This window comes from Phoxinus phoxinus (assembly GCF_949152265.1).
Source record: "Phoxinus phoxinus genome assembly, chromosome: 25".
Classification (NCBI taxonomy): Eukaryota; Metazoa; Chordata; class Actinopteri; order Cypriniformes; family Leuciscidae; genus Phoxinus; species Phoxinus phoxinus.
The window spans coordinates 11,391,042-11,415,114 of NC_136900.1; the positions used below are offsets into that span (position 1 = coordinate 11,391,042).

Below are 24,073 nucleotides of genomic sequence, written 5' to 3' on the forward strand. Positions count from 1 at the left end.
GTGGTTAAAGAAAGAACTGATATCCCCATCTCTGAGCCCCCAGAAGGGAATGACAGTGCGCGCCGCCCACGGGCCCCGCCGCTCTCATCCCCTTCTGTCGCCAGACCCCTGCCAGAGCACGCCCCCGTGGAACGCTGGTCCTTCCCTGGCCTCCTCTGGCAGGACGCGGCTAATGACCGTGCCCCCACACCGGGCCGCTATGCCACCCACGTCCGGGCCGGTCATTCCGCTTCGCTGCACCCCCGCGGGGACGTCTGTCGTCCGCATGACCCCGCTGGCACAGTCCTTGGGAGCCTGGTTAGAGCTTCCCAACCTGTCCCGCTGGCTCGCGCGGACCATCAGGCTCGGCTATGCGATTCAGTTCGCGCGGTCTCCTCCCCGCTTCAGGGGAGTCCGCTTCACTATGGTCGGTGGCAATGCCCCTGTCATGAGAGCGGAGGTCGCCACCCTGCTGGCGAAGGGTGCGATCGAGACCGTCCCTCCAGCCGCAATGAGGTCCGGCTTCTACAGCCCCTACTTCATTGTCCCCAAGAAAACCGATGGGTTACGGCCAATCCTGGATCTGCGCGTCTTGAACCGTTCCCTTCACAGGCTTCCGTTCAAGATGCTCACGGCCAAGCGCATTTTCGAATGTGTGCAGCCACAGGATTGGTTTGCAGCGATCGACCTGAAGGACGCCTACTTTCATGTCTCCATTCTTCCTCGACACAGACCGTTCCTACGGTTTGCTTTCGAGGGGCAGGCATACCAGTACGCGGTTCTCCCATTCGGGCTGGCCCTGTCTCCTCGCGTCTTCACGAAGGTCGTCGAGGCAGCCCTTGTGCCGCTACGGCAACACGGGGTTCGCATCCTGAATTATCTCGACGACTGGCTAATCCTAGCTCACTCTCGGGACCAGGTTTGCGAACACAGGGACCTAGTGCTCCGGCACCTAGCTCGTCTGGGCCTTCGGGTCAACTGGGAGAAGAGCAAACTTTGCCCCGTGCAGAGGATCTCTTTTCTCGGTATGGAAATCGACTCGGTCGCCATGTGCGCGCAGCTTACGAGCGAGCGCGCGCAGTCACTGCTGACTTGCCTGAGACAAATCGAGGGCAAGAGTGCGGTTCCACTGAAACTTTTTCAGAGGCTCCTGGGGCATATGGCATCTGCAGCCGCGGTAACGCCGCTCGGATTACTTCATATGAGACCGCTTCAGCACTGGCTTCACGATCGAGTCCCGAGGTGGGCATGGCACCAGGGCAAGCTCCGAGTACCAGTTACTCCGACCTGCCGTCAGACCTTCTCCCCGTGGACGAACCTCAGCTTTCTACGGGCCGGAGTGCCCTTAGAACGAGTTTCCAGGCATGTTGTTGTGTCAACGGATGCCTCCTCCACGGGCTGGGGTGCCATGTGCAATGGACATGCTGCCGCGGGCTCCTGGACAGGACCCCACCGCCTATGGCATGTCAATTGCCTCGAGTTGCTGGCAGTACGTCTCGCTCTGCACCGCTTCCGGGCGCTGCTCAAGAACCAGCACGTACTAGTCCGCTCAGACAATACCGCGACAGTAGCGTACATCAACCGACAGGGTGGTCTACGCTCCCGCCGTATGTCGCAACTCGCCCGCCACCTCCTCTTATGGAGTCAGAAGCATCTGAGGTCGCTTCGAGCCATTTATATTCCGGGAGACCTGAACTGTGCGGCCGACGAGCTCTCACGGCTTCAGCCTCTTCCGGGAGAATGGAGACTCCATCCCCAGGCGGTCCAGCTGATTTGGGATCAGTTCGGGGACGCACAGGTAGACCTGTTTGCCTCCCACGACTCGTCCCACTGCGCCCAGTTTTACTCCCTGACCGAGGGCACGCTCGGCACGGACGCTCTGGCGCACAGCTGGCCCCGGGGCCTCCGCAAGTATGCGTTTCCCCCAGTGAGCCTTCTTGCACAGACCCTGTGCAAGATCAGGGAGGACGAGGAGCAGGTCATATTGGTTGCGCCGCAGTGGCCCACCCGAACCTGGTTCTCCGAACTTGTACTCCTCGCGACAGCACCTCCCTGGCCAATTCCTCTGAGGAAGGACCTCCTTTCTCAGGGACGGGGCACCCTTTGGCACCCTCGTCCCGATCTCTGGAACCTCCACGTGTGGCTCCTGGACGGGTCGAGGCAGGTTTGAGTACCCTACCACCAGCGGTGGTGGCTACCATCACTTCCGCTAGAGCGTCGCCCACTAGACATTCCTACGCGTTGAAGTGGAACCTCTTCGTCTCTTGGTGCTCTTCTCACTCAGAAGACCCCAGATCATGCCCGATCAGTGTCGTGCTTTCCTTCCTGCAGGATGGGTTGGAGCGAAGGCTGTCTCCCTCCACCCTGAAAGTATATGTTGCCGCTATCGCCGCACATCACGATGCAGTTGATGGTAAGTCCGTGGGAAAGCACGACCTGGTCATCAGGTTCCTGAGAGGAGCGAGGAGACTACAGCCTCCTCGCCCTCCTCTCGTGCCCTCTTGGGACCTCTCAGTGGTACTAACTGCCCTGCAGAGTGCTCCCTTTGAGCCTCTGCAATCAGTGGAGCTTAAGTTCCTGTCAATTAAGACAGCGCTCCTGGTTGCTTTGGCCTCCATCAAGAGGGTAGGGGACCTGCACGCATTTTCTGTAGACGAAGCGTGGCTGGAATTCGGGCCGGCCTTTTCTCACGTGATCCTGAGACCCCGGCCTGGATATGTGCCCAAGGTTCCCACCACTCCCTTCCGGGACCAGGTGGTGAACCTGCAAGCGCTGCCCCTGGAGGAGGCAGACCCAGCCTTGGCATTGCTCTGTCCAGTACGCGCCCTCCGTGCTTACGTAGACAGAACGCAGTGTTTCAGGACCTCAGACCAGCTCTTTGTCTGTTATGGTGGGAAGCTGAAGGGAAAGGCTCTCTCCAAGCAAAGGTTGTCTCACTGGATAGTGGACGCCATTGCTTTGGCTTACCAGCAGCAAGGTCGTCCGTGCCCCCTTGGTGTGACGGCCCACTCCACCCGGAGTGTGGCCTCCTCTTGGGCTCTAGCGCATGGCGCCTCGCTAACAGACATCTGCAGAGCTGCAGGCTGGGCGACACCCAACACATTCGCCAGATTCTATAATCTCTGAGTGGAGCCAGTGTCCTCCCGAGTACTCGCTTCAACCAGCCGGTGCTAGGACCCGCTCAGGTGTCTTCGCTTGCTCGCCATTCCACTCCACGGACTGGATACGTGCGATATTCTCCTCAGGTGAGCCTGATAAGCCCTGAGTTCCTCCAGCGCTGTTGACGTCAACGCCAGAGTTATGCCTCCGGCAGCTTTCGCGTTGGCTAGGTGCCACCATGTGCATGGTTCCCCCGCTGGGCGACCCCCACGTGTGTATTTCCACTGTAAGCCTCCTTCGAGCATGTGTCTTTCCCTTGGCAAGCCAGTCTGCCACCCCTGGGGTTGAAATACTCCACCCTACGGGCTGGACACCCCAGTGTTCTCCGTATGCACCCCCCTCCGGGTCATATGTGTTTTCTTAAGTCCCCCCCCTTCGGGCGGGCACTATTGCATATTTCCACTGTGATATGCTTCCCAGTGTACCTTGGTATTCCTGTGTTAAGTAGGAGTCCTTCGTCCGTGCTAGTCTCACGACAGGGAGCTCAGACTTACGCAGGGCACTGGAACTCCTCCTAGGCCGTTGCTCCAAATTTCACGAAAATTTAACCGGATCATCTCCAGACCATGACGACAAAAAGTTATGGAAATCAAGTTGATTCGAATAACCGTCCTCGAATACCGCACAAATCAATTTTACGTAGCGCTTGCGAAAACAGGCTCAAGGCTGTATCTCCACAACGCTTTATCGGATTCAGACAAAATTTGGTAGCCTACATGTCATCACAAGCATGACCTGAGGCTACATGGTGCGTTTCGGCGCAGCGCCACCTACTGGTCCGGAGATATGAATAATTTATGTTTTTGCTTATAACTTCTGAATGGTTTGTCCAAAAATCATAAAAGTGGTCTCGTTAGATTCAGGGCGTCATGCTGAGTTGACTGATATCCGGCCATTTTGGCTGTCGGCCATTTTGAATTATGTGCTAAAATGCTGTATTTTATGAACGCATGAACGTATCGTTACGAAACTCAGTATGGGTCATCAGTACAAGGCCCTTAAGGTACTCAAAAGATTATGAGACAGCACCACCTTTTGGTCAAAAGTTGTAACAAAATTTCCCAAAATGCTAATAACTTTTGCATACATTTGCCTATTGTAATGACAAACTTCCTGTCCGCCATCTTTATTTCCTTTTAAAACATACTTTTTCGAACTCCTCCTAGACCGAACGTCCGATTTTCACCAAAATCGGACCGTTTTCGTATTCCGCAGATGCAAAGTTGGGGCATGATGCCAAAATGACTATTCAGGCTTTATATCTGCAATGCCTTGACATATTGACACCAAACTTTGTATGTGTCATTGTCACTTTACTCTGACCACATCACATCAGTTTTGTAATTGCGCCACCTATTGGTCGAAAGTGATAATCATATTTTTAGTTATTGTATGTGATTTTTCAACCATTTTGCCAAAATTCATCTTTAAATGTCTTCAATTGCTCCTTGCTGCAGTTGGTCTCTCACTCCCAGCCACTTTGGCATGTCTTGTCGTCTTGCTTGCGCTTGGCCCCGGTGATTGCTGCTTGCAGCTATATTTTTGTTTGTATCCATTAGGAATTAGTGAAATCCTTATAAAAGTCAACTTTTGCATTTGTGTTTTTGTAGGACTGTGTGGGGTCCAAGTTCAACATATTTGCTCAGATTGTTCCTTGTTTTACTCATGAAACGGACACCTGTTTGAAATCGATTGTGGTGCTGTTTGACAACGACAAGAAAAATGTGTGTATAACGATCTATTTCCACAACAACAACACAAAAGTTTTGTATATTTGGCTTTTATAGCAAACAGGTTATTTTAGGCAATATGAACAAGTAATGAGATGTCGCCTACATAATACACTACCTTTCAAAAGTTTGGGGATTTAAAAAAAAAATATTGAAAAAATATTTCAGAAGTTCAAAAGTATCTTATGCTCATCAAGGCTGCATTTATTTGATCACACATTCAGTAAAAACATTATTATTGTGATATTTTTATTTTATTTTAAAATATTTTATTCCTGTAATGACAAAGCTGATTTTTCAGTGTTTAGTGTCACATGATCCTTCAGAAATCATTCTTATGCTGATTTGGTATTCTCTGATGAATAGAAACTTCACAAGAACAGCATTTATTTAAACTATAAATATTGTGTACAATTTTAAATTACTTTACTGTTCAGACTCATTTTAAACAGAAATGTAGCTTGTGCAAAATAAAACTATGACTGTGCTTTCTTCTGCAGCCTCTGATTATTAAAGCTGATGGGACGGTACAACACAATGCAGAAGTTTCACTTCCTTACATGACAGGTGAGGAATAAGAAGCTCTTTTTTTGTTTCTGTGCTTTAAAGCCTGTGTGCTAAAGATATATATTTTTATTATATTATATTATATTATATTTTTCAAACTCTTTGACTCTTTTCTTCCAGCTGACTTCACTGTGTTCAAGCCATCATCATTTCACATCATACTTCAGACCACCTTTGGGCTTCAAGTGCAGATACAGCTGGTGCCTCTTATGCAGGTGTACATCACTGTGGAACAAATCTTCAAGGGCAAGACTTGTGGTGAGACCTCTGTCTTAAAAAGCTAGAAAAATCTGAACTAAGAAGTAAATCCATCACGATGGCCAATGGTGCGCCATTTGTGTGTTTGTGCAGGTCTCTGTGGAAACTTTAACAAAGTGCTGTCTGATGACCTGAAGACCCCTCAGGGAGTGGTGGAGGGTACAGCGGTTTCCTTCGCAAACGCCTGGAAGGCCCTTTCCAACTGTCCCGACCGTTCTGAGAGGATGGACGACCCCTGTTCCTACAGCACTGACAGCGGTGAGAGACTTTTTGCATCCGAAGTCAGTATGGTAATCAAATCCAAACAGATGTTTTAGTTTTTGGCAGAGTATCCGAGGCACGGGCTGTAAAGGCTCCGCCCTCTTCTGGAAAAGAGGGTGCAGGGAGCAGCAGCTAATTTGCATTTAAAGATACATGTACGAATACTGCGTGTTTTTCCTTCCACTCAAAAATAAAATTATACGTGGAATAATAAATGATCTGTGGGGTATTTTGAGTTCAAACTTTACATACACAATCTAGGGACATCTGAGACTTATATTACGTCTTGTAAAAAGGGGCATAATAAGTTCCCTTTAAATGTGCACAGGAGCACCACTGTGCATTCTCATGTGACCGAAAACCACACTTATACATACTGTATATAAATATACTTCTGATATAGTATACTTCCAATACTTTTGTATCTGCAAGTATTGCCACTTAACATCAGTTGGTGCAACTTTTAAGTTACTATACTGTATATGCATTTTGTTAAGTAAGCGTTAAGAGTTTTGCATAAAATACCATATGTTTTGATGCCTTTAGAGCACTTTGCTGAGCACTGGTGTTCCAAGATGAAGGACAAGGAGAGCCTCTTTGCCAAATGTCACACCACTGTCAATCCAGACAGCTACTACAAAGTATGATCTGAAACAGGAAACCTTGAGAACTGTACAATTTTCCTAATTGTAATGAATGTCACCCAACCTCTCATAATAAGCAGTGACACAACATGTCTATGTGTTTTCAGAGATGCAAATACTCCAGCTGTACCTGTGAGAAGAGTGAGGAATGTCTATGTACGGTGTTCTCCTCATACGCCCGGGCCTGTGCAGCTAAAGGAATATTCCTCCAAGGCTGGCGAGGAATTGTGTGTGGTAAGAAGGCTGAAAGCTGTTTATTTGGCAGACAAATGATGGGTTTTCAAACCAGGTTGTGGTCTGTGTAAAAAAGTTGAAAAGTCTATTTAAAAAGTAAAAACTGTATATTACTGTCATTCTGTTTTCTATAGACCATTAGATTATTCAAGGACAATTCACATTGCACCGACAGACGGCAACCCACACTTTCGTCGGGTTTTGTCAGATGTGTTCGGCGTTGATTGTCTCTCGTTTTCGCCGATTGAATCGTTATGTTAAAGTCCGCGTGAACCAGAAGTTGCGAACGACTTTTCTCAAGTGTTGTGACGCATTTCCGAGTGAAACGGAATATTGAAGAGAGGGCAGGGTTTTACTTTAGCGCTCCTCCTCTCCATCTCTTGCCCATAGCAGAGTAACGGTTTAACCAACCCAAGTCCTCAAGCCTACGTCATCAGAAAAAGAACCATTCCAGACCCGGAAGTAACTTTTCAGACTTTGATTAAAGATAACTTCGGCAAACAATTTTTTTCCGTGTATTAACTTGCACGGATTAATTGTTCACCACAAGACTAGTAATATCCGCTAACAAAGTAAATAGGGTCAATTTTGATTTCATGCCGACTTTAAAGGGGTGGTTGGTTGATTATGATTTCACTTTTCTAACTTTAGGTAGTGTGTGATGTTGCTGTTTGAGCAGGAACAACATCTGCAAAGTTACAACGCTCAAAGTTCAAAGCAAATGGAGATATTTTGTTTTAAAGAAATTGCTTTTTAAGGACTACAACAAACGGCTGGTAGGGACTACACGACATTCCACCCGGGTTAGTGACATCACCAACCCCAATATTTACATAAACCCCGCCCCCTGAACACGATTTATAGATTAGACAGAATATGCTAATCAATGACTAGAAGATAACTACACATAAGCTACATAAATTCATCAACTAATAGGGGTGTGCCAAAAAAATCGATTCACAGAAGAATCTAGATTCTCATTTGCAACGATTCAGAATCGATCTGAAATGTCCAAGAATCGATTTAATAAATAAATAAAATCAGCTGGCTGTTCGCCTCCATTTTTGTAACTAGCCGGGACGTGAGCGGCAAATCACTAAAACAAAAAGGAAGCAAATGGATGAGAGGGAGATCTTTCGTTCCTACCATTTGCATGTGTTTTAAGTCCTGTCAGTTTAACAGGGCGCGCTTGACAGGGCATAAGAACGAGCAGAGAGAGAGAGCCCCGGCCGCGCGCGCGCACTCACCCGAGCGCTGTCTGCTCTCTCTCTCTCCCTCGCGCATATTAATCAAAATCAATTAATACGATGTTGTCGGGAAAAAAACTCTCCAGTGATGAAACGTTTTCTGTGTTGACAAATCTTGTGCGATATCCTAAACTGCCGAATGCATTGCTTGTTTTTTCTGTTTACATTTCATTGTGAATGCTGCTACGTCAGAGCGGCCAAAGCGTCAACAAGATTACCCGTACTTTTTGACAAGCGTCCTTGACAGGGCGGCTATAGCTTTTTTGCAGCTCAAGTCGGCGGCGGTGTGAACGTACTGTCAGCCGCCAGCTGCAGACCAACGCACACTGCAGTGCTTCACGAAACTCCCTGCCAACTCCGAGAGGGCCAAAAAAAAAAAAAAAAAAAAACTCGGTCTATCGCTGCTTCATTGCCAGGTAGCTTAGGGGTAGGACTATTATTCATTTTGAAAGAAGCACTTTATTTTCATAACTTGTTATTCTTTAAGTTACTGTGTCTGACTGAGAAATATAGATGTTTTTTTGTCTTCACCGGTTGTGTTCTACATGATAATCGAATCGAATCGTTTTGAATCGAAAATCTTTTTGAATCGAAAATCGATTTTGAATCGAATCGTGGCCTCAAGAATCGGAATCGAATTGAATCGTGAGATGGTAAAAGATTCCCACCCCTATCAACTAACCATTCAGAAATGTTGTCTACATGTTGTCACTTCTTCTTGAGTCTCCATCTTTCTGTCTCCAGTTTGAACATAAAAGGCTTAACTAGGGGTGTGCCGGTTTCAGAATTGGTGATGACGGTTATGATGTGAGTCAAATGTGACGGTTCATAACATAACCGTCGGGGTTTTTTTTAAATCCTTAAAAAAAAAAGCAATGAACATGCTTTGTTTTAAATAAATCACACACAATAAACAAATCCTTTTAAAAACGTAGGCTGCTTAAATTATATAAGAGCTGCATAAAAATGAATGAGTAGGCCTAAATTACAAATGATAAAATCTACATACCTTTATCAAAGAAAAAAAAAAAGTCGAACAACGATTGTTGTGATAATACCTTAATTAAACTAACTAAATACAGGAAACAAAAAAAGTGCAATGACATTTTAAATTCCTAATCTTTTTCGACTTCAAAGTTCCGTGACAGGAACACCAACATGTTCACTTTACTCGGTTTTAGTGACGATCTGACTGGGGTAGCTATGTTACCCGCAGTGCTAAAAACTCGCTCTGATGCTGTGCTTGTAGCACAAATACACATGTATTTACGTGCCAATTTTGCTAAGAGCGGATAGCGTGTGTCTCCCCACCATGCTAGTGGATTAGCCGTAGAGTCAATTGGTTCTTCTTGGAGATAGCGGGTTAACTCCGTGTCAGCGCGCGCTCTGATCGGTAAAGGGGCAGATATTTCAGACCTCCGTTTATTAGGGAGATCTCCAAGGTTTCTCAAAGCCGCACCCGTCTAGAAAGGATGTAGCAAAGACATTTAATGCTAATGCATGAGGCATATGCATAGTTTCATTAATTTAAGATGAGATGCGCTCTAGTTCACAATGCAATGCAAGTGAACGCGGCGCGCCGGCCCGGCGCCTCCATGTCACGGTTATTATATTGTCTGCTATATTATTAAATACATGCAATTGGTTGATGAAACATTTATTAAAATGAAGGTACAATTTGTACAAAACGAAATTCGCTTTAAGGAAAGGCTTACAAAGCAAAACTTATATGAAGTGGTAAAAATCATTTCTGACGATTTACAAAACAAAACTTCATTAAGTGGTAAAAACCATGTCTCCCGATGTATTGTATGGCGCATATTATGATCCTATCTAAAAATTTTTTAAAAAAATGTTTTTTTTTTATGTTTGTAAAAAATATTTTAATAACACGGTTTTGGCGGTTATAGAGTTCTAATGACGGTGTTTAACTATAACCGTCGGTCTCACGGTTATATACTAACCGTCACACCCCTAGGCTTAACGTTTTTGAAATGTTCAGTAGCATGTCTGAGGTAATCGAAGCTACTAAGGACACGAGCTCTTGAAGCTCCGCCCCCTGTGCTGGGGGCAGCAGCTCATTTGCATTTAAAGGGACAGACATAAAACAAGGCATTTTTGCTCACCCTCAAAAAGTGACACTTTAACATGCTATATAAAAATATCTGTGGGGTATTTTGAGCTAAAACTTCACATACACACTCTGGGGACATCAGAGATTTATTTTACATGTTGTGAAAAAGGCATTATACCACCCCTTTAAAAAGGCATTTGCCGGATCGTGGAATGTCTCTAATCTGGTGATTGATGCCGTCGGTCGCCATCTGTCGGTGCAGTGGGAATAGTTTTTCACACTAACAATGAAATTATATAATTTTGTAGAGGAAAATTGCTCATCCCTCATTCCTTGCAGTGTACAATAGTTTTTATTTGAAACATTTTTCTTGGAAGTTTTTCCTTGGCACTATTCTCTGTAAAACTTTTAAAAGTTTATTATAAAAAATGTCATATAAAATACATCTTAATTGGGTTTGCATCTAACATTAAAAGTAAAAGTAAAAAGTTAATATTTTCCAGATATTACTTTAATAATTAATTTGGTTTAGTTTTAGTACAATGATAATATGAATGCTGATTATTTAATTTTGAAAACAACATGGCTTAATAACATAATGCTCACCATTTTTCACACAATATATAAGTATATAAATATATCTATAGATGCTTTTATAGTTTAGGAAGGGCATCCTTCATATGTCCATAATCATATTTGAATGTCGTAAACCCCTTATTTAAGTTTGAAGATTAGAAGAATGCTTGCCATTTTGCTACATGCACTTTTACAACGCATTCCTTTCAAACTGATCCCCACAGAGAAGTATACAGAGAACTGCCCGGCATCGCAGAACTACTCCTATCAGCTGCAGAGCTGCCAGCGCACCTGTCTTTCTCTCGCCTCTGTGCGCCAAAGCTGCAGCGTTGACTTTGTGCCTGTTGATGGATGTGCATGTCCAGATGGACTCTACCAGGATGAGAATGGACTGTGTGTACCTATGGAAAAATGTCCATGTTACCACAACGGACAGAAAATCCATCCCGGCAAGTCTGTCAACATTAGGGATGAACACTGGTAAGTGGATGATAGTATTATTATTAGTGACCTAGAACTTTACAAACTATAAATTTAATAGACAGTTTGACCTTATTTCTCTGTCCAGTGTTTGCATCGATGGAAAGTTCCACTGTCGCTCCGGGAAACCCAAAATTATTGGTATGAAAAATTACTTTCATCGACTACATGTTAAACAATATGCTTTTGGTTTACATGGACTACTATCACCAATACAGGGCTATCATGACATCTGTTAGTAAGGCTTTATAGAGTTGTCTTGTCAAATGTGAAACTGGAATTAAACCAACAAACAACAGTAAACAGTGGTCAACTGATGTTTTTTTTTTATTGATAGAATGCAGATATAACGATGATGCGCAAGTTAACTTGAAGATTGTAAATAACTATGCTGCAATAAAATTTATTTTACATAATAATACATGCAAATGTAATAGCTATAAATGATTTTATATTATTTACTAATAATTAAACCAATTTGAAATAAACTTTTTGTTGTATCAGTCTAGCACTAATAGTAAATTGCTCAACATCTGTTGTAAACGTTCTTTAAATATGGTTTCTGATGTAAAAAGTACATGAATGGTGCAGCATCTGCGTCTGATGTCTTTTGCAGGATGTCCCTCTCCAAAGATTTTCTTCAACTGCAGTACAGCAGGCCAAGATGAACACGGATTGGAGTGTGCACAGACTTGTTCGCAACAGGAAGTTGACTGCGTGAGTCCATAGTTTCCAGCATCACTTCTCCTTCTTTCCCAAAGTCGACCGCTTGATTTTGCTGGTGGTCTTATTTTTGTTTTCTTCCCTTCTTTCCAGTTCTCGCTGGACTGTCAATCTGGCTGCCAGTGTCCTTTAGGTCTATTGGATGATGGCAGAGGACACTGTGTTAAACCGGATAACTGCCCATGTAAACATGATGGACAGTTTTATGCACCAGGATCTGAGATAACCGTAGATTGCAATAAATGGTTTGTAAAACCAGTGTTATTTTAGTTTCATTCATATAATATTATATTTTTTATATTCTTATATTTTAAATTAGTTTTAATTAATATATTTTTCTATTTTCATTTTAGTTGAAGTTTTAGTAATTTTGGGGTTTGTGTGTTTTTATTTTTTAAAAATGTAATCTATATAGTTTTTATTCAATTTTATTTATTTTAGTACTAAACTAGTTCAACTACCGGTATACATAAATTAGAAGTGTTGCAACTAGCTGGAATAAAACGTTTTTAAAATTTTTTTTTTATTATTATTTATTTATTCTTTTAGTTAACGATAGTAACCCTACGTAAAACAACAGCCATTACCACATTAAAGTTAAATTGCTATAAAAAAAACTGAACATTAAGTTAATACACTAATTAGCTTTTTATGATCTATTAGTATTATACTGTAGAATGACATAAGATTTAATTCTACCTCTATATTTGCAGCACTTGTCGACGGGGAAATTGGACATGTACACGTAATAAGTGTCAAGGCATATGCACCATATACGGCAGCGGACACTATGAAACTTTCGATCAGCAAAGGTTTGGCTTCAGGGGAGACTGCAGTTATATTGCTGCTCAGGTAAGAGCTATGGGTGGACACAACAGCATTTGGTCAGAGGCTTCATGAAAATAAAGTTACAAATAAACCTCTTCCTTCAGGAGGTAAAAGGTTAACGCTCTCTTGTTTTACAGAATAAGTGTGGAAATAAAACTGGCAATTTTCACGTGATTACCGAAAACATGCCTTGTGGAACAACAGGAACCACTTGTTCAAAGGCCGTAGGGATACTTTTGGGGGTAAGGCTGCAGGCATAGGTCTCATGCTCATTCAGGGTAAAATAAAAGATGTTTCTAAAGGGTCATTAAATACTAACGCAAGCTGTTCAGCATGTTAACATTTTTACATATTGTATAAGATAATGACACATACATTTTTCATTTAAAAGGCCAATAAGGGATTTTTGCCCTATTTCCTTTAACATTTGAAAGCAATATCGAGTGAATGTCAGTCACTGAATGCAATATCTGTTTTGAGAACTGACATGTGCTGAAATGGGGTGTTTCATGACTTAATTTTTATCTATCATACAGTATAATTTTTTTTCAATTTTTTGCTAACTTTCTCACACACTCACACAGAGGAATCGGCTACTGCTTTCTGATCGAACTGTAACAGTCACTGATACTGGAAGTGGTCCAAAGATCACGTACAATGAGAGAAACGTTGGGATGTACCTTGTCATTGATGCTGACATCGGACTGACAATTTTGTGGGACCGCAAAACCACCGTCCGCATCATTCTGCAATCTCAGCACAGGGTGAGTTGAAGTCACGAATCATGTTCTGCAGTTTTTCATGTTTTGCACTGATATTTCCAGACAATTTATATAGGTCCCTCAATATAATTTATTTGTAGCATAATTTAATTTGTTTTCGCAGGGAGACGTTTGTGGCTTGTGTGGAAATTTCAATGAGAATGGAAAAGATGACTTTACCACTCAGGGAAATTTGCCAACTACAAATGTAATGGAGTTTGTGGACAGCTGGAAAGTGTTAAGCACCTGCCCTGATGCAAAACCAGACTTTAACCCCTGCCTTGCTACCCCCCATCGATTGACATGGGCAAAAAAAGAATGTAGCATCATAAAGGAAGTTACGTTCAAAGACTGCCATAACAAGGTACAGATGGAAAACATTTTGAGTTAATAAATTCAAGTTTCCTGTAATGTGGTATATAAGAATCCAACATCATAACATGCTCCCACAGGTGGATCCAAACCCATATTATGATAACTGTGTCGAAGACTCGTGCTCGTGTGACACAGGTGGAGATTGTGAGTGCCTCTGTACAGCTGTGGCAGCTTATGCTCAAGCTTGCATTGAGGCAGGTGTTTGTGTCGTTTGGAGAACACCTGAGTTCTGCCGTAAGCATCTTTAATTCTAGTGCACATCTTAAATCTGTAACCTTTCTTTGAACAATGCATTGCCATTTTATTGCAATGTACATGTTGTTTGTACATGTTCATGCTTGTATTCATGTTGCTCTGTTAGCTGTGTACTGTGACTACTACAATAAACCAGACGAATGCACATGGCACTACAAAACTTGTGATACACCCTGCTACAAAACCTGTCTCAACCCTGATGGCATCTGCAATAACACTTTACCCAAACTGGAAGGTGAGTGCACACTAGTTTGCATTTCTGAAGACTGAGTGTACACACACTGGATATCTCTAGGCCTTAGCGGCGTATATATTTAGTGCTAAACTAGAATTAGAAATCAAGGAATAAATAAATGAATAAAAGAATAAAAAACATGTTTGGTGGAAAGTTTTTTTTTTTTGTAAAAGTATTATTTCTAATTGCTAGTAACTAACAGGGCTGGAAATGGCTGGGACTCTAATTTAGAAAAATGTATTTATTACTTTCAATGACCTTTCAGATATAAATATTAAATATTCTATCATCTATAAAAACATGTAACATATTTCAGACTTTTTCAAAACATTTATTCTGACAGAGAAGGATGTCCATTGGCTGCAACCTGCATATATCATGGCCAATCACAAAAGTCGACATTGAACAAACAACCGTAGAATACTCTGATGCATATTTATTATATATATTTTATTGCACTGTGTTTTTTTTCTAAATTTGGATTCTGAATTTCGCTGTTGTAAGCTATTGAGTGAATAAAAGAGAGAAATCCCTTTCATTTTCCTAAAAAGTGCACTTGAGCATCATCCCCCCTCGAAATTCATTCCCTGTACTCCGCCCCACCACATAGCCCCACATTTACAAGCCTGGTAACAAGTTGTAACAAATGTTTATTTTTTATGATTATATAGCAAACATTTTCTCAGTAAATTTAATTTACCAATTCTGTTGACCTAATCCTTTAATTCCCTGGGAGAATATTGTAAAACTTCAAAAGTATGATTTCATATCCAACAGCAATGACCTAGAACAAAATGAATCTTAAACACTTTCTACTTCCTAAATGACTCCGCAATCTACAGGGAAAGAAAATATTTGTACATAAGGCATTTTCCCCCACATAGCAGCCCATTACAGGCAATGTTAAGGAAGCTTAACATTGCTTAAAGTAGTGAGTCACTGGCTTTGAAGGATCAAAGCACCTTATTGATCATAAGTAGCCTGCTGATTTTTTTTTTTTAGTTTTACATTTAAAGGGGTGGTTGATTGCGATTTCACTTTTTTCATTTTAAATAGTGTGTAATGTTGCTGTTGGTGCATGAACAGTATCTGCAAAGTTGCTGCGCTGAAAGTTCAACGTAAGCAGATATATTGTCTTTTAAAAATCAGGAAGTTTAATGCCTACAAAAACGACTCGAATGGGACTACAACGAGATACTTCCCGGGTTTTATACGTAGCTAACCCATACATTTACATCAACCCTCCCTCCGGAATATGCAAAGAATGGGGCGTGGCCATATTTCTGCGGCGTTGTGGAAGAGGAAGAATTATAGTGGAGAGCTGTAGCCATGCCGTCGAAAGTGTGTTATTTTCACCCAGCTGTCATGTCTTCGGTGTTCGGGCTTCCTATGGACGCTGTAGTTCGTCAACAATGGCTACAATTTCTGTTTTATTATGTTCCTGAAAATTACAATCGTAGCTCTCTGTGCTGCGCATTTTACGGAAGACAGCTTCCAGAATCTCCACGAATTCAATGCCGGATTAAACAAGAAACCAAAACATGAAGCAGTTCCAACTTTAAACCCAGAGGCAGCCGTTGTTGGGCCACAACCTGTAAGTAAAACGTAATAATTTTAACTTTGCATGTATAATTTCAGACGTAGTTTTAGTTTTATCAGGGATGTAAACAAATGCCAGCGCTCGCGTTATAGCCACTTAGTCATGCTATATCTCGTGTCTATGACAAACGCGTACAAACATTTTGAACCTGCAATTTGTAATTATGTACTAATTTTGTAAATGTATTTTCCATGTATACTTTATGAAGTAATTTTTCGATTTGATGAAGTACGTAAACCAATGCCAAAGCTGTTTGTTTATGTAGCCAGTTAGTTTGATGCTGTTTTGTGTGCAAGACAAACGTGTATAAAGTAAAAAAAAATAAAAAATGTAATCGCAACAGCAAACTTCAGCTGCGGTTTTACTCCGTCATTTATTCAGTTATATTAAATGTTTAATCAGGAGAAACCCGTATCTCAAAAGCTAACAAGTTTCAGCAGTGGCATTTTCAAGTAACAGCGTATCGAAATTATGATATAATAATTGTAGAATAGAATAATAATAATAAAAAAAATTTACCATTCAGAAACGTTTTGTAAGAGCCGTGTTTGGGGAGGTTCTGCTTGACTCTCTTTAATGCCGCTTTCTGGGTCTGATTCTGGCTCAAACTGTACGGCAGTATAGAAACCATTATTTACATTTGACCGGAGCACATGCAACTTTCGCCCGTAAAGGTGATGGGCGTGAAGTTTCCGGACAACGTGCACTGCGCACTTTAGCCAATTACAACGCACCGGCCCAACTAACCAATCTGAGCCCATGCCTGTTTCTGAGGGAGTGGTTTCATAGAATCAGGAAGTCAACCGGTCGTTCAAATGACAGAGGAGAAATCAGCTTACAATAAAGGTGAAATTTATGAAAAATAAGGCTTAAAAAAAACAAAAACAAAAAACAAGACATGTTATATTGCACCCCATAAATACAATCATGCAAAGAAAAAAAGCAGTAAACCACCCCTTTAAGCTTTTTCGATAGAAAACCATTAGGCCTATACCAGAAAAGCAGACTAAAGGTGTAAAGGTCCTTGCACAGACTAAAGGTCCTTGCACACTGTGTCTGAAACTCTCGTCTGAAGTTTTCGCATGTTAAAAAATAAATACGACTTCACGTTGTGTCAATCACGTTTACACACTGCCTCCGAACCTTTCGTCCATCATGAAAAAATTTGGATCAGGGTCGACCTTCTGCGTTTTTCGCATCTGTAGCAAGCATTTTGAGGTGTTTCGACAACGAAAAATGCATACGAAAATTTCGGACTGCAAATTTCGGTGTGCAAGGACCTTTAATGTACTTGTAGACATCTAATTTATAGCATTTTTTATGTTTAAAATTTTTAGAACGTGCCTGTTTGTGTACTCTTATGAAATGGAGTTGCTCATTTTGGCCTGCCCTGTTAGATACATTAGGGAAAATAGCAATGGAATGATTCTTTCTAATCCCAGAGGATCTTTTTTTTCCAGGATGTTATCCAAAATGTCCAGAGGATAAGCCTATTTATGATGAAACAAACCAGATCTGTGTGGAGGAATGTATGATTATTACAACTACCACAACACCAAAACCTCCCACAACAACACCAGAACCTTCCACAACAACACCAGAACCTACCACAACAACTACCACAAAGCCTCCTACAACAACACCAGAACTTACCACAACAACTACCACAAAGCCTCCTACAACAACACCAGAACCTACCACATCATCTACCCCTACACCGACTACCACAACGTCTCCTACTACAACACCAGAACCAACCACATCATCTACCCCTACACCGACTACCACAAAGTCTCCTACTACAACACAAGAACCTACCACATCATCTACCCCTACACCAACAACTACCACATTTTCATCGACAACAGCTGAGACTACGCCATGTCTATGTGAGTGGTCTGAATGGTTTAATGTATATAATCCTGCATTGCAAGGAGGGGATGACTTGGAGACTTATGAAAATATTGCAGGAAGTGGAAAAAATATCTGTGAACAGCCAGAAGATATTGAATGTAGGGCTGTGGGCCAACCTAACATGAACTTTGAAGATTATATTCATTCTTCAAAACAAGTTGCCCAGTGCAATGTTTCATATGGATTAATATGTAAGAAAAAACAACAGACTTCCCGCCCCTATAAATGTTTTGACTATGAAATACGGGTTAACTGCTGTTCCATTTGTACAACAACACCATCAACAACAACAACAACAACAGTATTTACTACATCACCTGTTACAACAACACCAATAACTCCAGAACCTACCACAACAACACCAGAACCTACCAAATCATCTACACCAACAACTACCACAAAGTCTCCTACAACAACAACAACAGGACCTACCACATCTACCCCTACAACTACCACAAAGCCTCCTACAACAACACCAGAACCTACCACATCATCTACCACAAAGCGTCCTACAACAACACCAGAACCTACCACAACAACACCAGAACCTACCACAACTACCACAAAGCCTCCTACAACAACACCAGAACCACCCACAACAACACCAGAACCTACAACTACTACCACAAAGCCTCCTACAACAACACCAGAACCTACCACATCATCTACCCCTACACCGACAACTACCACAAAGCCTCCTACAACAACACCAAGACCTACCACATCATCTACCCCTACACCGACAACTACCACAAAGTCTTCTACAACAACAGAACCAGCCATATCCACCCCTGCATCCACAACTACCACAAAACCTACTACAACAACACCAGAACCTACCACATCATCTACCCCTACACCGACAACTACCACAAAGTCTCTTACAACAACAGAACCAGCCACATCCACCTCTACATCCACAACTACCACAAAACCTACTATAACAACACCAGAAACTACTACATCGTCTACTCCTACACCGACAACAACACAGTCTGCAACAACTAAAACGATGAGTATTATTACTGGAGAAACAAAAACTCCTCTTACAGGAGCACCTATAATTTTAATAGAATCTACCACATCACCTACACCAACAACTACCATGAAGTCTACTACAACAACAACAGAATCCACCACATCACCTAAACCAACAACTACCATGAAGCCTACAACAACAACAACAGAATCCACCACATCACCTAAACCAACAACTACCATGAAGCCTACTACAACAACAACAACAGAATCCACCACATCACCTAAACCAACAACTACCATGAAGCCTACTACAACAACAACAACAGAATCCACCACATCACCTAAACCAACAACTACCATGAAGCCTACTACAACAACAACAGAATCCACCACATCACCTAAACCAACAACTACCATGAAGCCTACTACAACAACAACAACAACAAAATCCACCACATCACCTAAACCAACAACTACCATGAAGCCTACTACAACAACAACAGAATCCACCACATCACCTAAACCTACAACTACCATGAAGTCTACAACAACAACAACAGAATCCACCACATCACCTAAACCAACAACTACCATGAAGCCTACTACAACAACAACAACAGAATCCACCACATCACCTAAACCAACAACTACCATTAAGCCTACTACAACAACAACAGAATCCACCACATCACCTAAACCAACAACTACCATGAAGCCTACTACAACAACAACAGAATCCACCACATCACCTAAACCAACAACTACCATGAAGCCTACTACAACAACAGAATCCACCACATCACCTAAACCAACAACTACCATGAAGCCTACTACAACAACAGAATCCACCACATCACCTAAACCAACAACTACCATGAAGTCTACTACAACAACAACAGAATCCACCACATCACCTAAACCAACAACTACCATGAAGCCTACTATAACAACAACAACAGAATCCACCAAATCACCTAAACCAACAACTACCATGAAGCCTACTACAACAACAGAATCCACCACATCACCTAAACCAACAACTACCATGAAGCCTACAACAACAACAACAACAACAGAATCCACCACATCACCTAAACCAACAACTACCATGAAGCCTACTACAACAACAACAGAATCCACCACATCACCTAAACCAACAACTACCATGAAGCCTACTACAACAACAACAACAGAATCCACCACATCACCTAAACCAACAACTACCATGAAGCCTACTACAACAACAGAATCCACCACATCACCTAAACCAACAACTACCATGAAGCCTACAACAACAACAACAACAGAATCCACCACATCACCTAAACCAACAACTACCATGAAGCCTACTATAACAACAACAACAGAATCCACCAAATCACCTAAACCAACAACTACCATGAAGCCTACAACAACAACAACAGAATCCACCACATCACCTAAACCAACAACTACCATGAAGTCTACTACAACAACAACAGAATCCACCACATCACCTAAACCAACAACTACCATGAAGCCTACTACAACAACAACAACAGAATACACCACATCACCTATACCAACAACTACCATGAAGCCTACTACTACAACAACAACAGAATACACCACATCACCTAAACCAACAACTACCATGAAGCCTACTACAACAACAACAGAATCCACCACATCACCTAAACCAACAACTACCATGAAGCCTACTACAACAACAACAACAGAATCCACCACATCACCTAAACCAACAACTACCATGAAGCTTACTATAACAACAACAACAGAATCCACCAAATCACCTAAACCAACAACTACCATGAAGCCTACAACAACAACAACAGAATCCACCACTTCACCTAAACCAACAACTACAATGAAGCCTACTACAACAACAACAGAATCCACCACATCACCTAAACCAACAACTACCATGAAGTCTACAACAACAACAACAGAATCCACCACATCACCTAAACCAACAACTACCATGAAGCCTACTACAACAACAACAACAGAATCCACCACATCACCTAAACCAACAACTACCATGAAGCCTACTACAACAACAACAACAGAATCCACCACATCACCTAAACCAACAACTACCATGAAGCCTACTACAACAACAACAGAATCCACCACATCACCTAAACCAACAACTACCATGAAGCCTACTACAACAACAACAACAGAATCCACCACATCACCTAAACCAACAACTACCATGAAGCCTACTACAACAACAGAATCCACCACATCACCTAAACCAACAACTACCATGAAGTCTACTACAACAACAACAGAATCCACCACATCACCTAAACCAACAACTACCATGAAGCCTACTATAACAACAACAACAGAATCCACCACATCACCTAAACCAACAACTACCATGAAGCCTACTACAACAACAACAACAGAATACACCACATCACCTAAACCAACAACTACCATTAAGCCTACTACAACAACAGAATCCACCACATCACCTAAACCAACAACTACCATGAAGCCTACAACAACAACAACAGAATCCACCACATCACCTAAACCAACAACTACCATGAAGCCTACTATAACAACAACAACAACAGAATCCACCAAATCACCTAAACCAACAACTACCATGAAGCCTACTACAACAACAGAATCCACCACATCACCTAAACCAACAACTACCATGAAGCCTACAACAACAACAGAATCCACCACATCACCTAAACCAACAACTACCATGAAGCCTACAACAACAACAACAGAATCCACCACATCACCTAAACCAACAACTACCATGAAGTCTACTACAACAACAACAGAATCCACCACATCACCTAAACCAACAACTACCATGAAGCCTACTACAACAACAACAACAGAATCCACCACATCACCTAAACCAACAACTACCATGAAGCCTACTACAACAACAACAACAGAATCCACCACATCACCTAAACCAACAACTACCATGAAGCCTACTACAACAACAACAACAGAATACACCACATCACCTAAACCAACAACTACCATGAAGCCTACTACAACAACAACAACAGAATACACCACATCACCTAAACCAACAACTACCATGAAGCCTACTACAACAACACCAGAACCTACCACATCACCTAAACCAACAACTACCATGAAGCCTACTATAACAACAACAACAGAATACACCAAATCACCTAAACCAACAACTACCATGAAGCCTACAACAACAACAACAGAATCCACCACTTCACCTAAACCAACAACTACAATGAAGCCTACTACAACAACAACAACAGAATCCACCACATCACCTAAACCAACAACTACCATGAAGCCTACTACATCAACAACAACAGAATACACCACATCACCTAAACCAACAACTACCATGAAGCCTACTACAACAACAGAATCCACCACATCAACTAAACCAACAACTACCATGAAGCCTACTACAACAATAACAGAATCCACCACATCACCTAAACCAACAACTACCATGAAGCCTACTACAACAACAACAACAGAATCCACCACATCACCTAAACCAACAACTACCATGAAGCCTACTACAACAACAACAACAGAATCCACCACATCACCTAAACCAACAACTACCATGAAGCCTACTACAACAACAACAACAGAATCCACTACATCACCTAAACCAACAACTACCATGAAGACTACTACAACAACAACAGGATTCACCACATCACCTAAACCAACAACTACCATGAAGCCTACTACAACAACAACAACAGAATACACCACATCACCTAAACCAACAACTACCATTAAGCCTACTACAACAACAGAATCCACCACATCACCTAAACCAACAACTACCATGAAGCCTACAACAACAACAACAGAATCCACCACATCACCTAAACTAACAACTACCATGAAGCCTACTATAACAACAACAACAGAATCCACCACATCACCTAAACCAACAACTACCATGAAGCCTACAACAACAACAGAATCCACCACATCACCTAAACCAACAACTACCATGAAGCCTACAACAACAACAACAACAGAATCCACCACATCACCTAAACCAACAACTACCATGAAGTCTACTACAACAACAACAGAATCCACCACATCACCTAAACCAACAACTACCATGAAGCCTACTACAACAACAACAACAGAATCCACCACATCACCTAAACCAACAACTACCACGAAGCCTACTACAACAACAACAACAGAATCCACCACATCACCTAAACCAACAACTACCATGAAGCCTACTACAACAACAACAACAGAATCCACCACATCACCTAAACCAACAACTACCATGAAGCCTACTACAACAACAACAGAATCCACCACATCACCTAAACCAACAACTACCATGAAGCCTACAACAACAACAACAGAATCCACCACATCACCTAAACCAACAACTACCATGAAGCCTACTACAACAACAACAACAGAATACACCACATCACCTAAACCAACAACTACCATGAAGCCTACTACAACAACACCAGAACCTACCACATCACCTAAACCAACAACTACCATGAAGCCTACTATAACAACAACAACAGAATACACCAAATCACCTAAACCAACAACTACCATGAAGCCTACTACATCAACAACAGAATCCACCACATCACCTAAACCAACAACTACCATGAAGCCTACTACAACAACAACAACAGAATACACCACATCACCTAAACCAACAACTACCATGAAGCCTACTACAACAACAACAACAGAATACACCACATCACCTAAACCAACAACTACCATGAAGCCTACTACAACAACAACAGAATCCACCACATCACCTAAACCAACAACTACCATGAAGCCTACTACAACAACAACAGAATCCACCACATCACCTAAACCAACAACTACCATGAAGCCTACTACAACAACACCAGAACCTACCACATCACCTAAACCAACAACTACCATGAAGCCTACAACAACAACAACAGAATCCACCACATCACCTAAACCAACAACTACCATAAAACCTACAACATCATTTACATCTGCACCAACTCCAACCTGTCCTGAATGGGACAAAAACGTATTTTTTTTAAATATACTTTCATTTAAATTTGATGTGGTTTAATTTAAAAGTGGTGTGAATTTTGTGGTTTGAACATCGTGATTTTTGCATGCATCAGTCTGTCTAATTCCAGCACATTTTT

At 42.0% G+C, this 24,073-nt stretch overlaps 1 protein-coding gene across 1 annotated transcript in view; it reads left to right on the forward strand.

Moving 5' to 3' along the window:
• LOC306994063 (uncharacterized protein) overlaps positions 1 to 24,073 on the forward strand; it is a gene marked incomplete at its 5' end in the record, with an annotated part of 49,407 nt that overhangs the window by 19,450 nt on the left and 5,884 nt on the right. Inside the window, 19 exons of the mRNA XM_079604370.1 lie at positions 4,749 to 4,862; positions 5,369 to 5,435; positions 5,556 to 5,693; positions 5,787 to 5,951; positions 6,501 to 6,595; positions 6,706 to 6,832; positions 10,954 to 11,209; positions 11,298 to 11,350; positions 11,826 to 11,926; positions 12,026 to 12,177; positions 12,646 to 12,784; positions 12,898 to 13,002; positions 13,345 to 13,524; positions 13,646 to 13,885; positions 13,974 to 14,130; positions 14,258 to 14,386; positions 17,500 to 17,853; positions 18,304 to 18,893; positions 19,012 to 23,949. Of these exons, the coding sequence (XP_079460496.1) occupies positions 4,749 to 4,862; positions 5,369 to 5,435; positions 5,556 to 5,693; positions 5,787 to 5,951; positions 6,501 to 6,595; positions 6,706 to 6,832; positions 10,954 to 11,209; positions 11,298 to 11,350; positions 11,826 to 11,926; positions 12,026 to 12,177; positions 12,646 to 12,784; positions 12,898 to 13,002; positions 13,345 to 13,524; positions 13,646 to 13,885; positions 13,974 to 14,130; positions 14,258 to 14,386; positions 17,500 to 17,853; positions 18,304 to 18,893; positions 19,012 to 23,949 (8,100 nt within the window). The remainder of the gene's footprint in view (positions 1 to 4,748; positions 4,863 to 5,368; positions 5,436 to 5,555; positions 5,694 to 5,786; positions 5,952 to 6,500; positions 6,596 to 6,705; positions 6,833 to 10,953; positions 11,210 to 11,297; positions 11,351 to 11,825; positions 11,927 to 12,025; positions 12,178 to 12,645; positions 12,785 to 12,897; positions 13,003 to 13,344; positions 13,525 to 13,645; positions 13,886 to 13,973; positions 14,131 to 14,257; positions 14,387 to 17,499; positions 17,854 to 18,303; positions 18,894 to 19,011; positions 23,950 to 24,073) is intronic.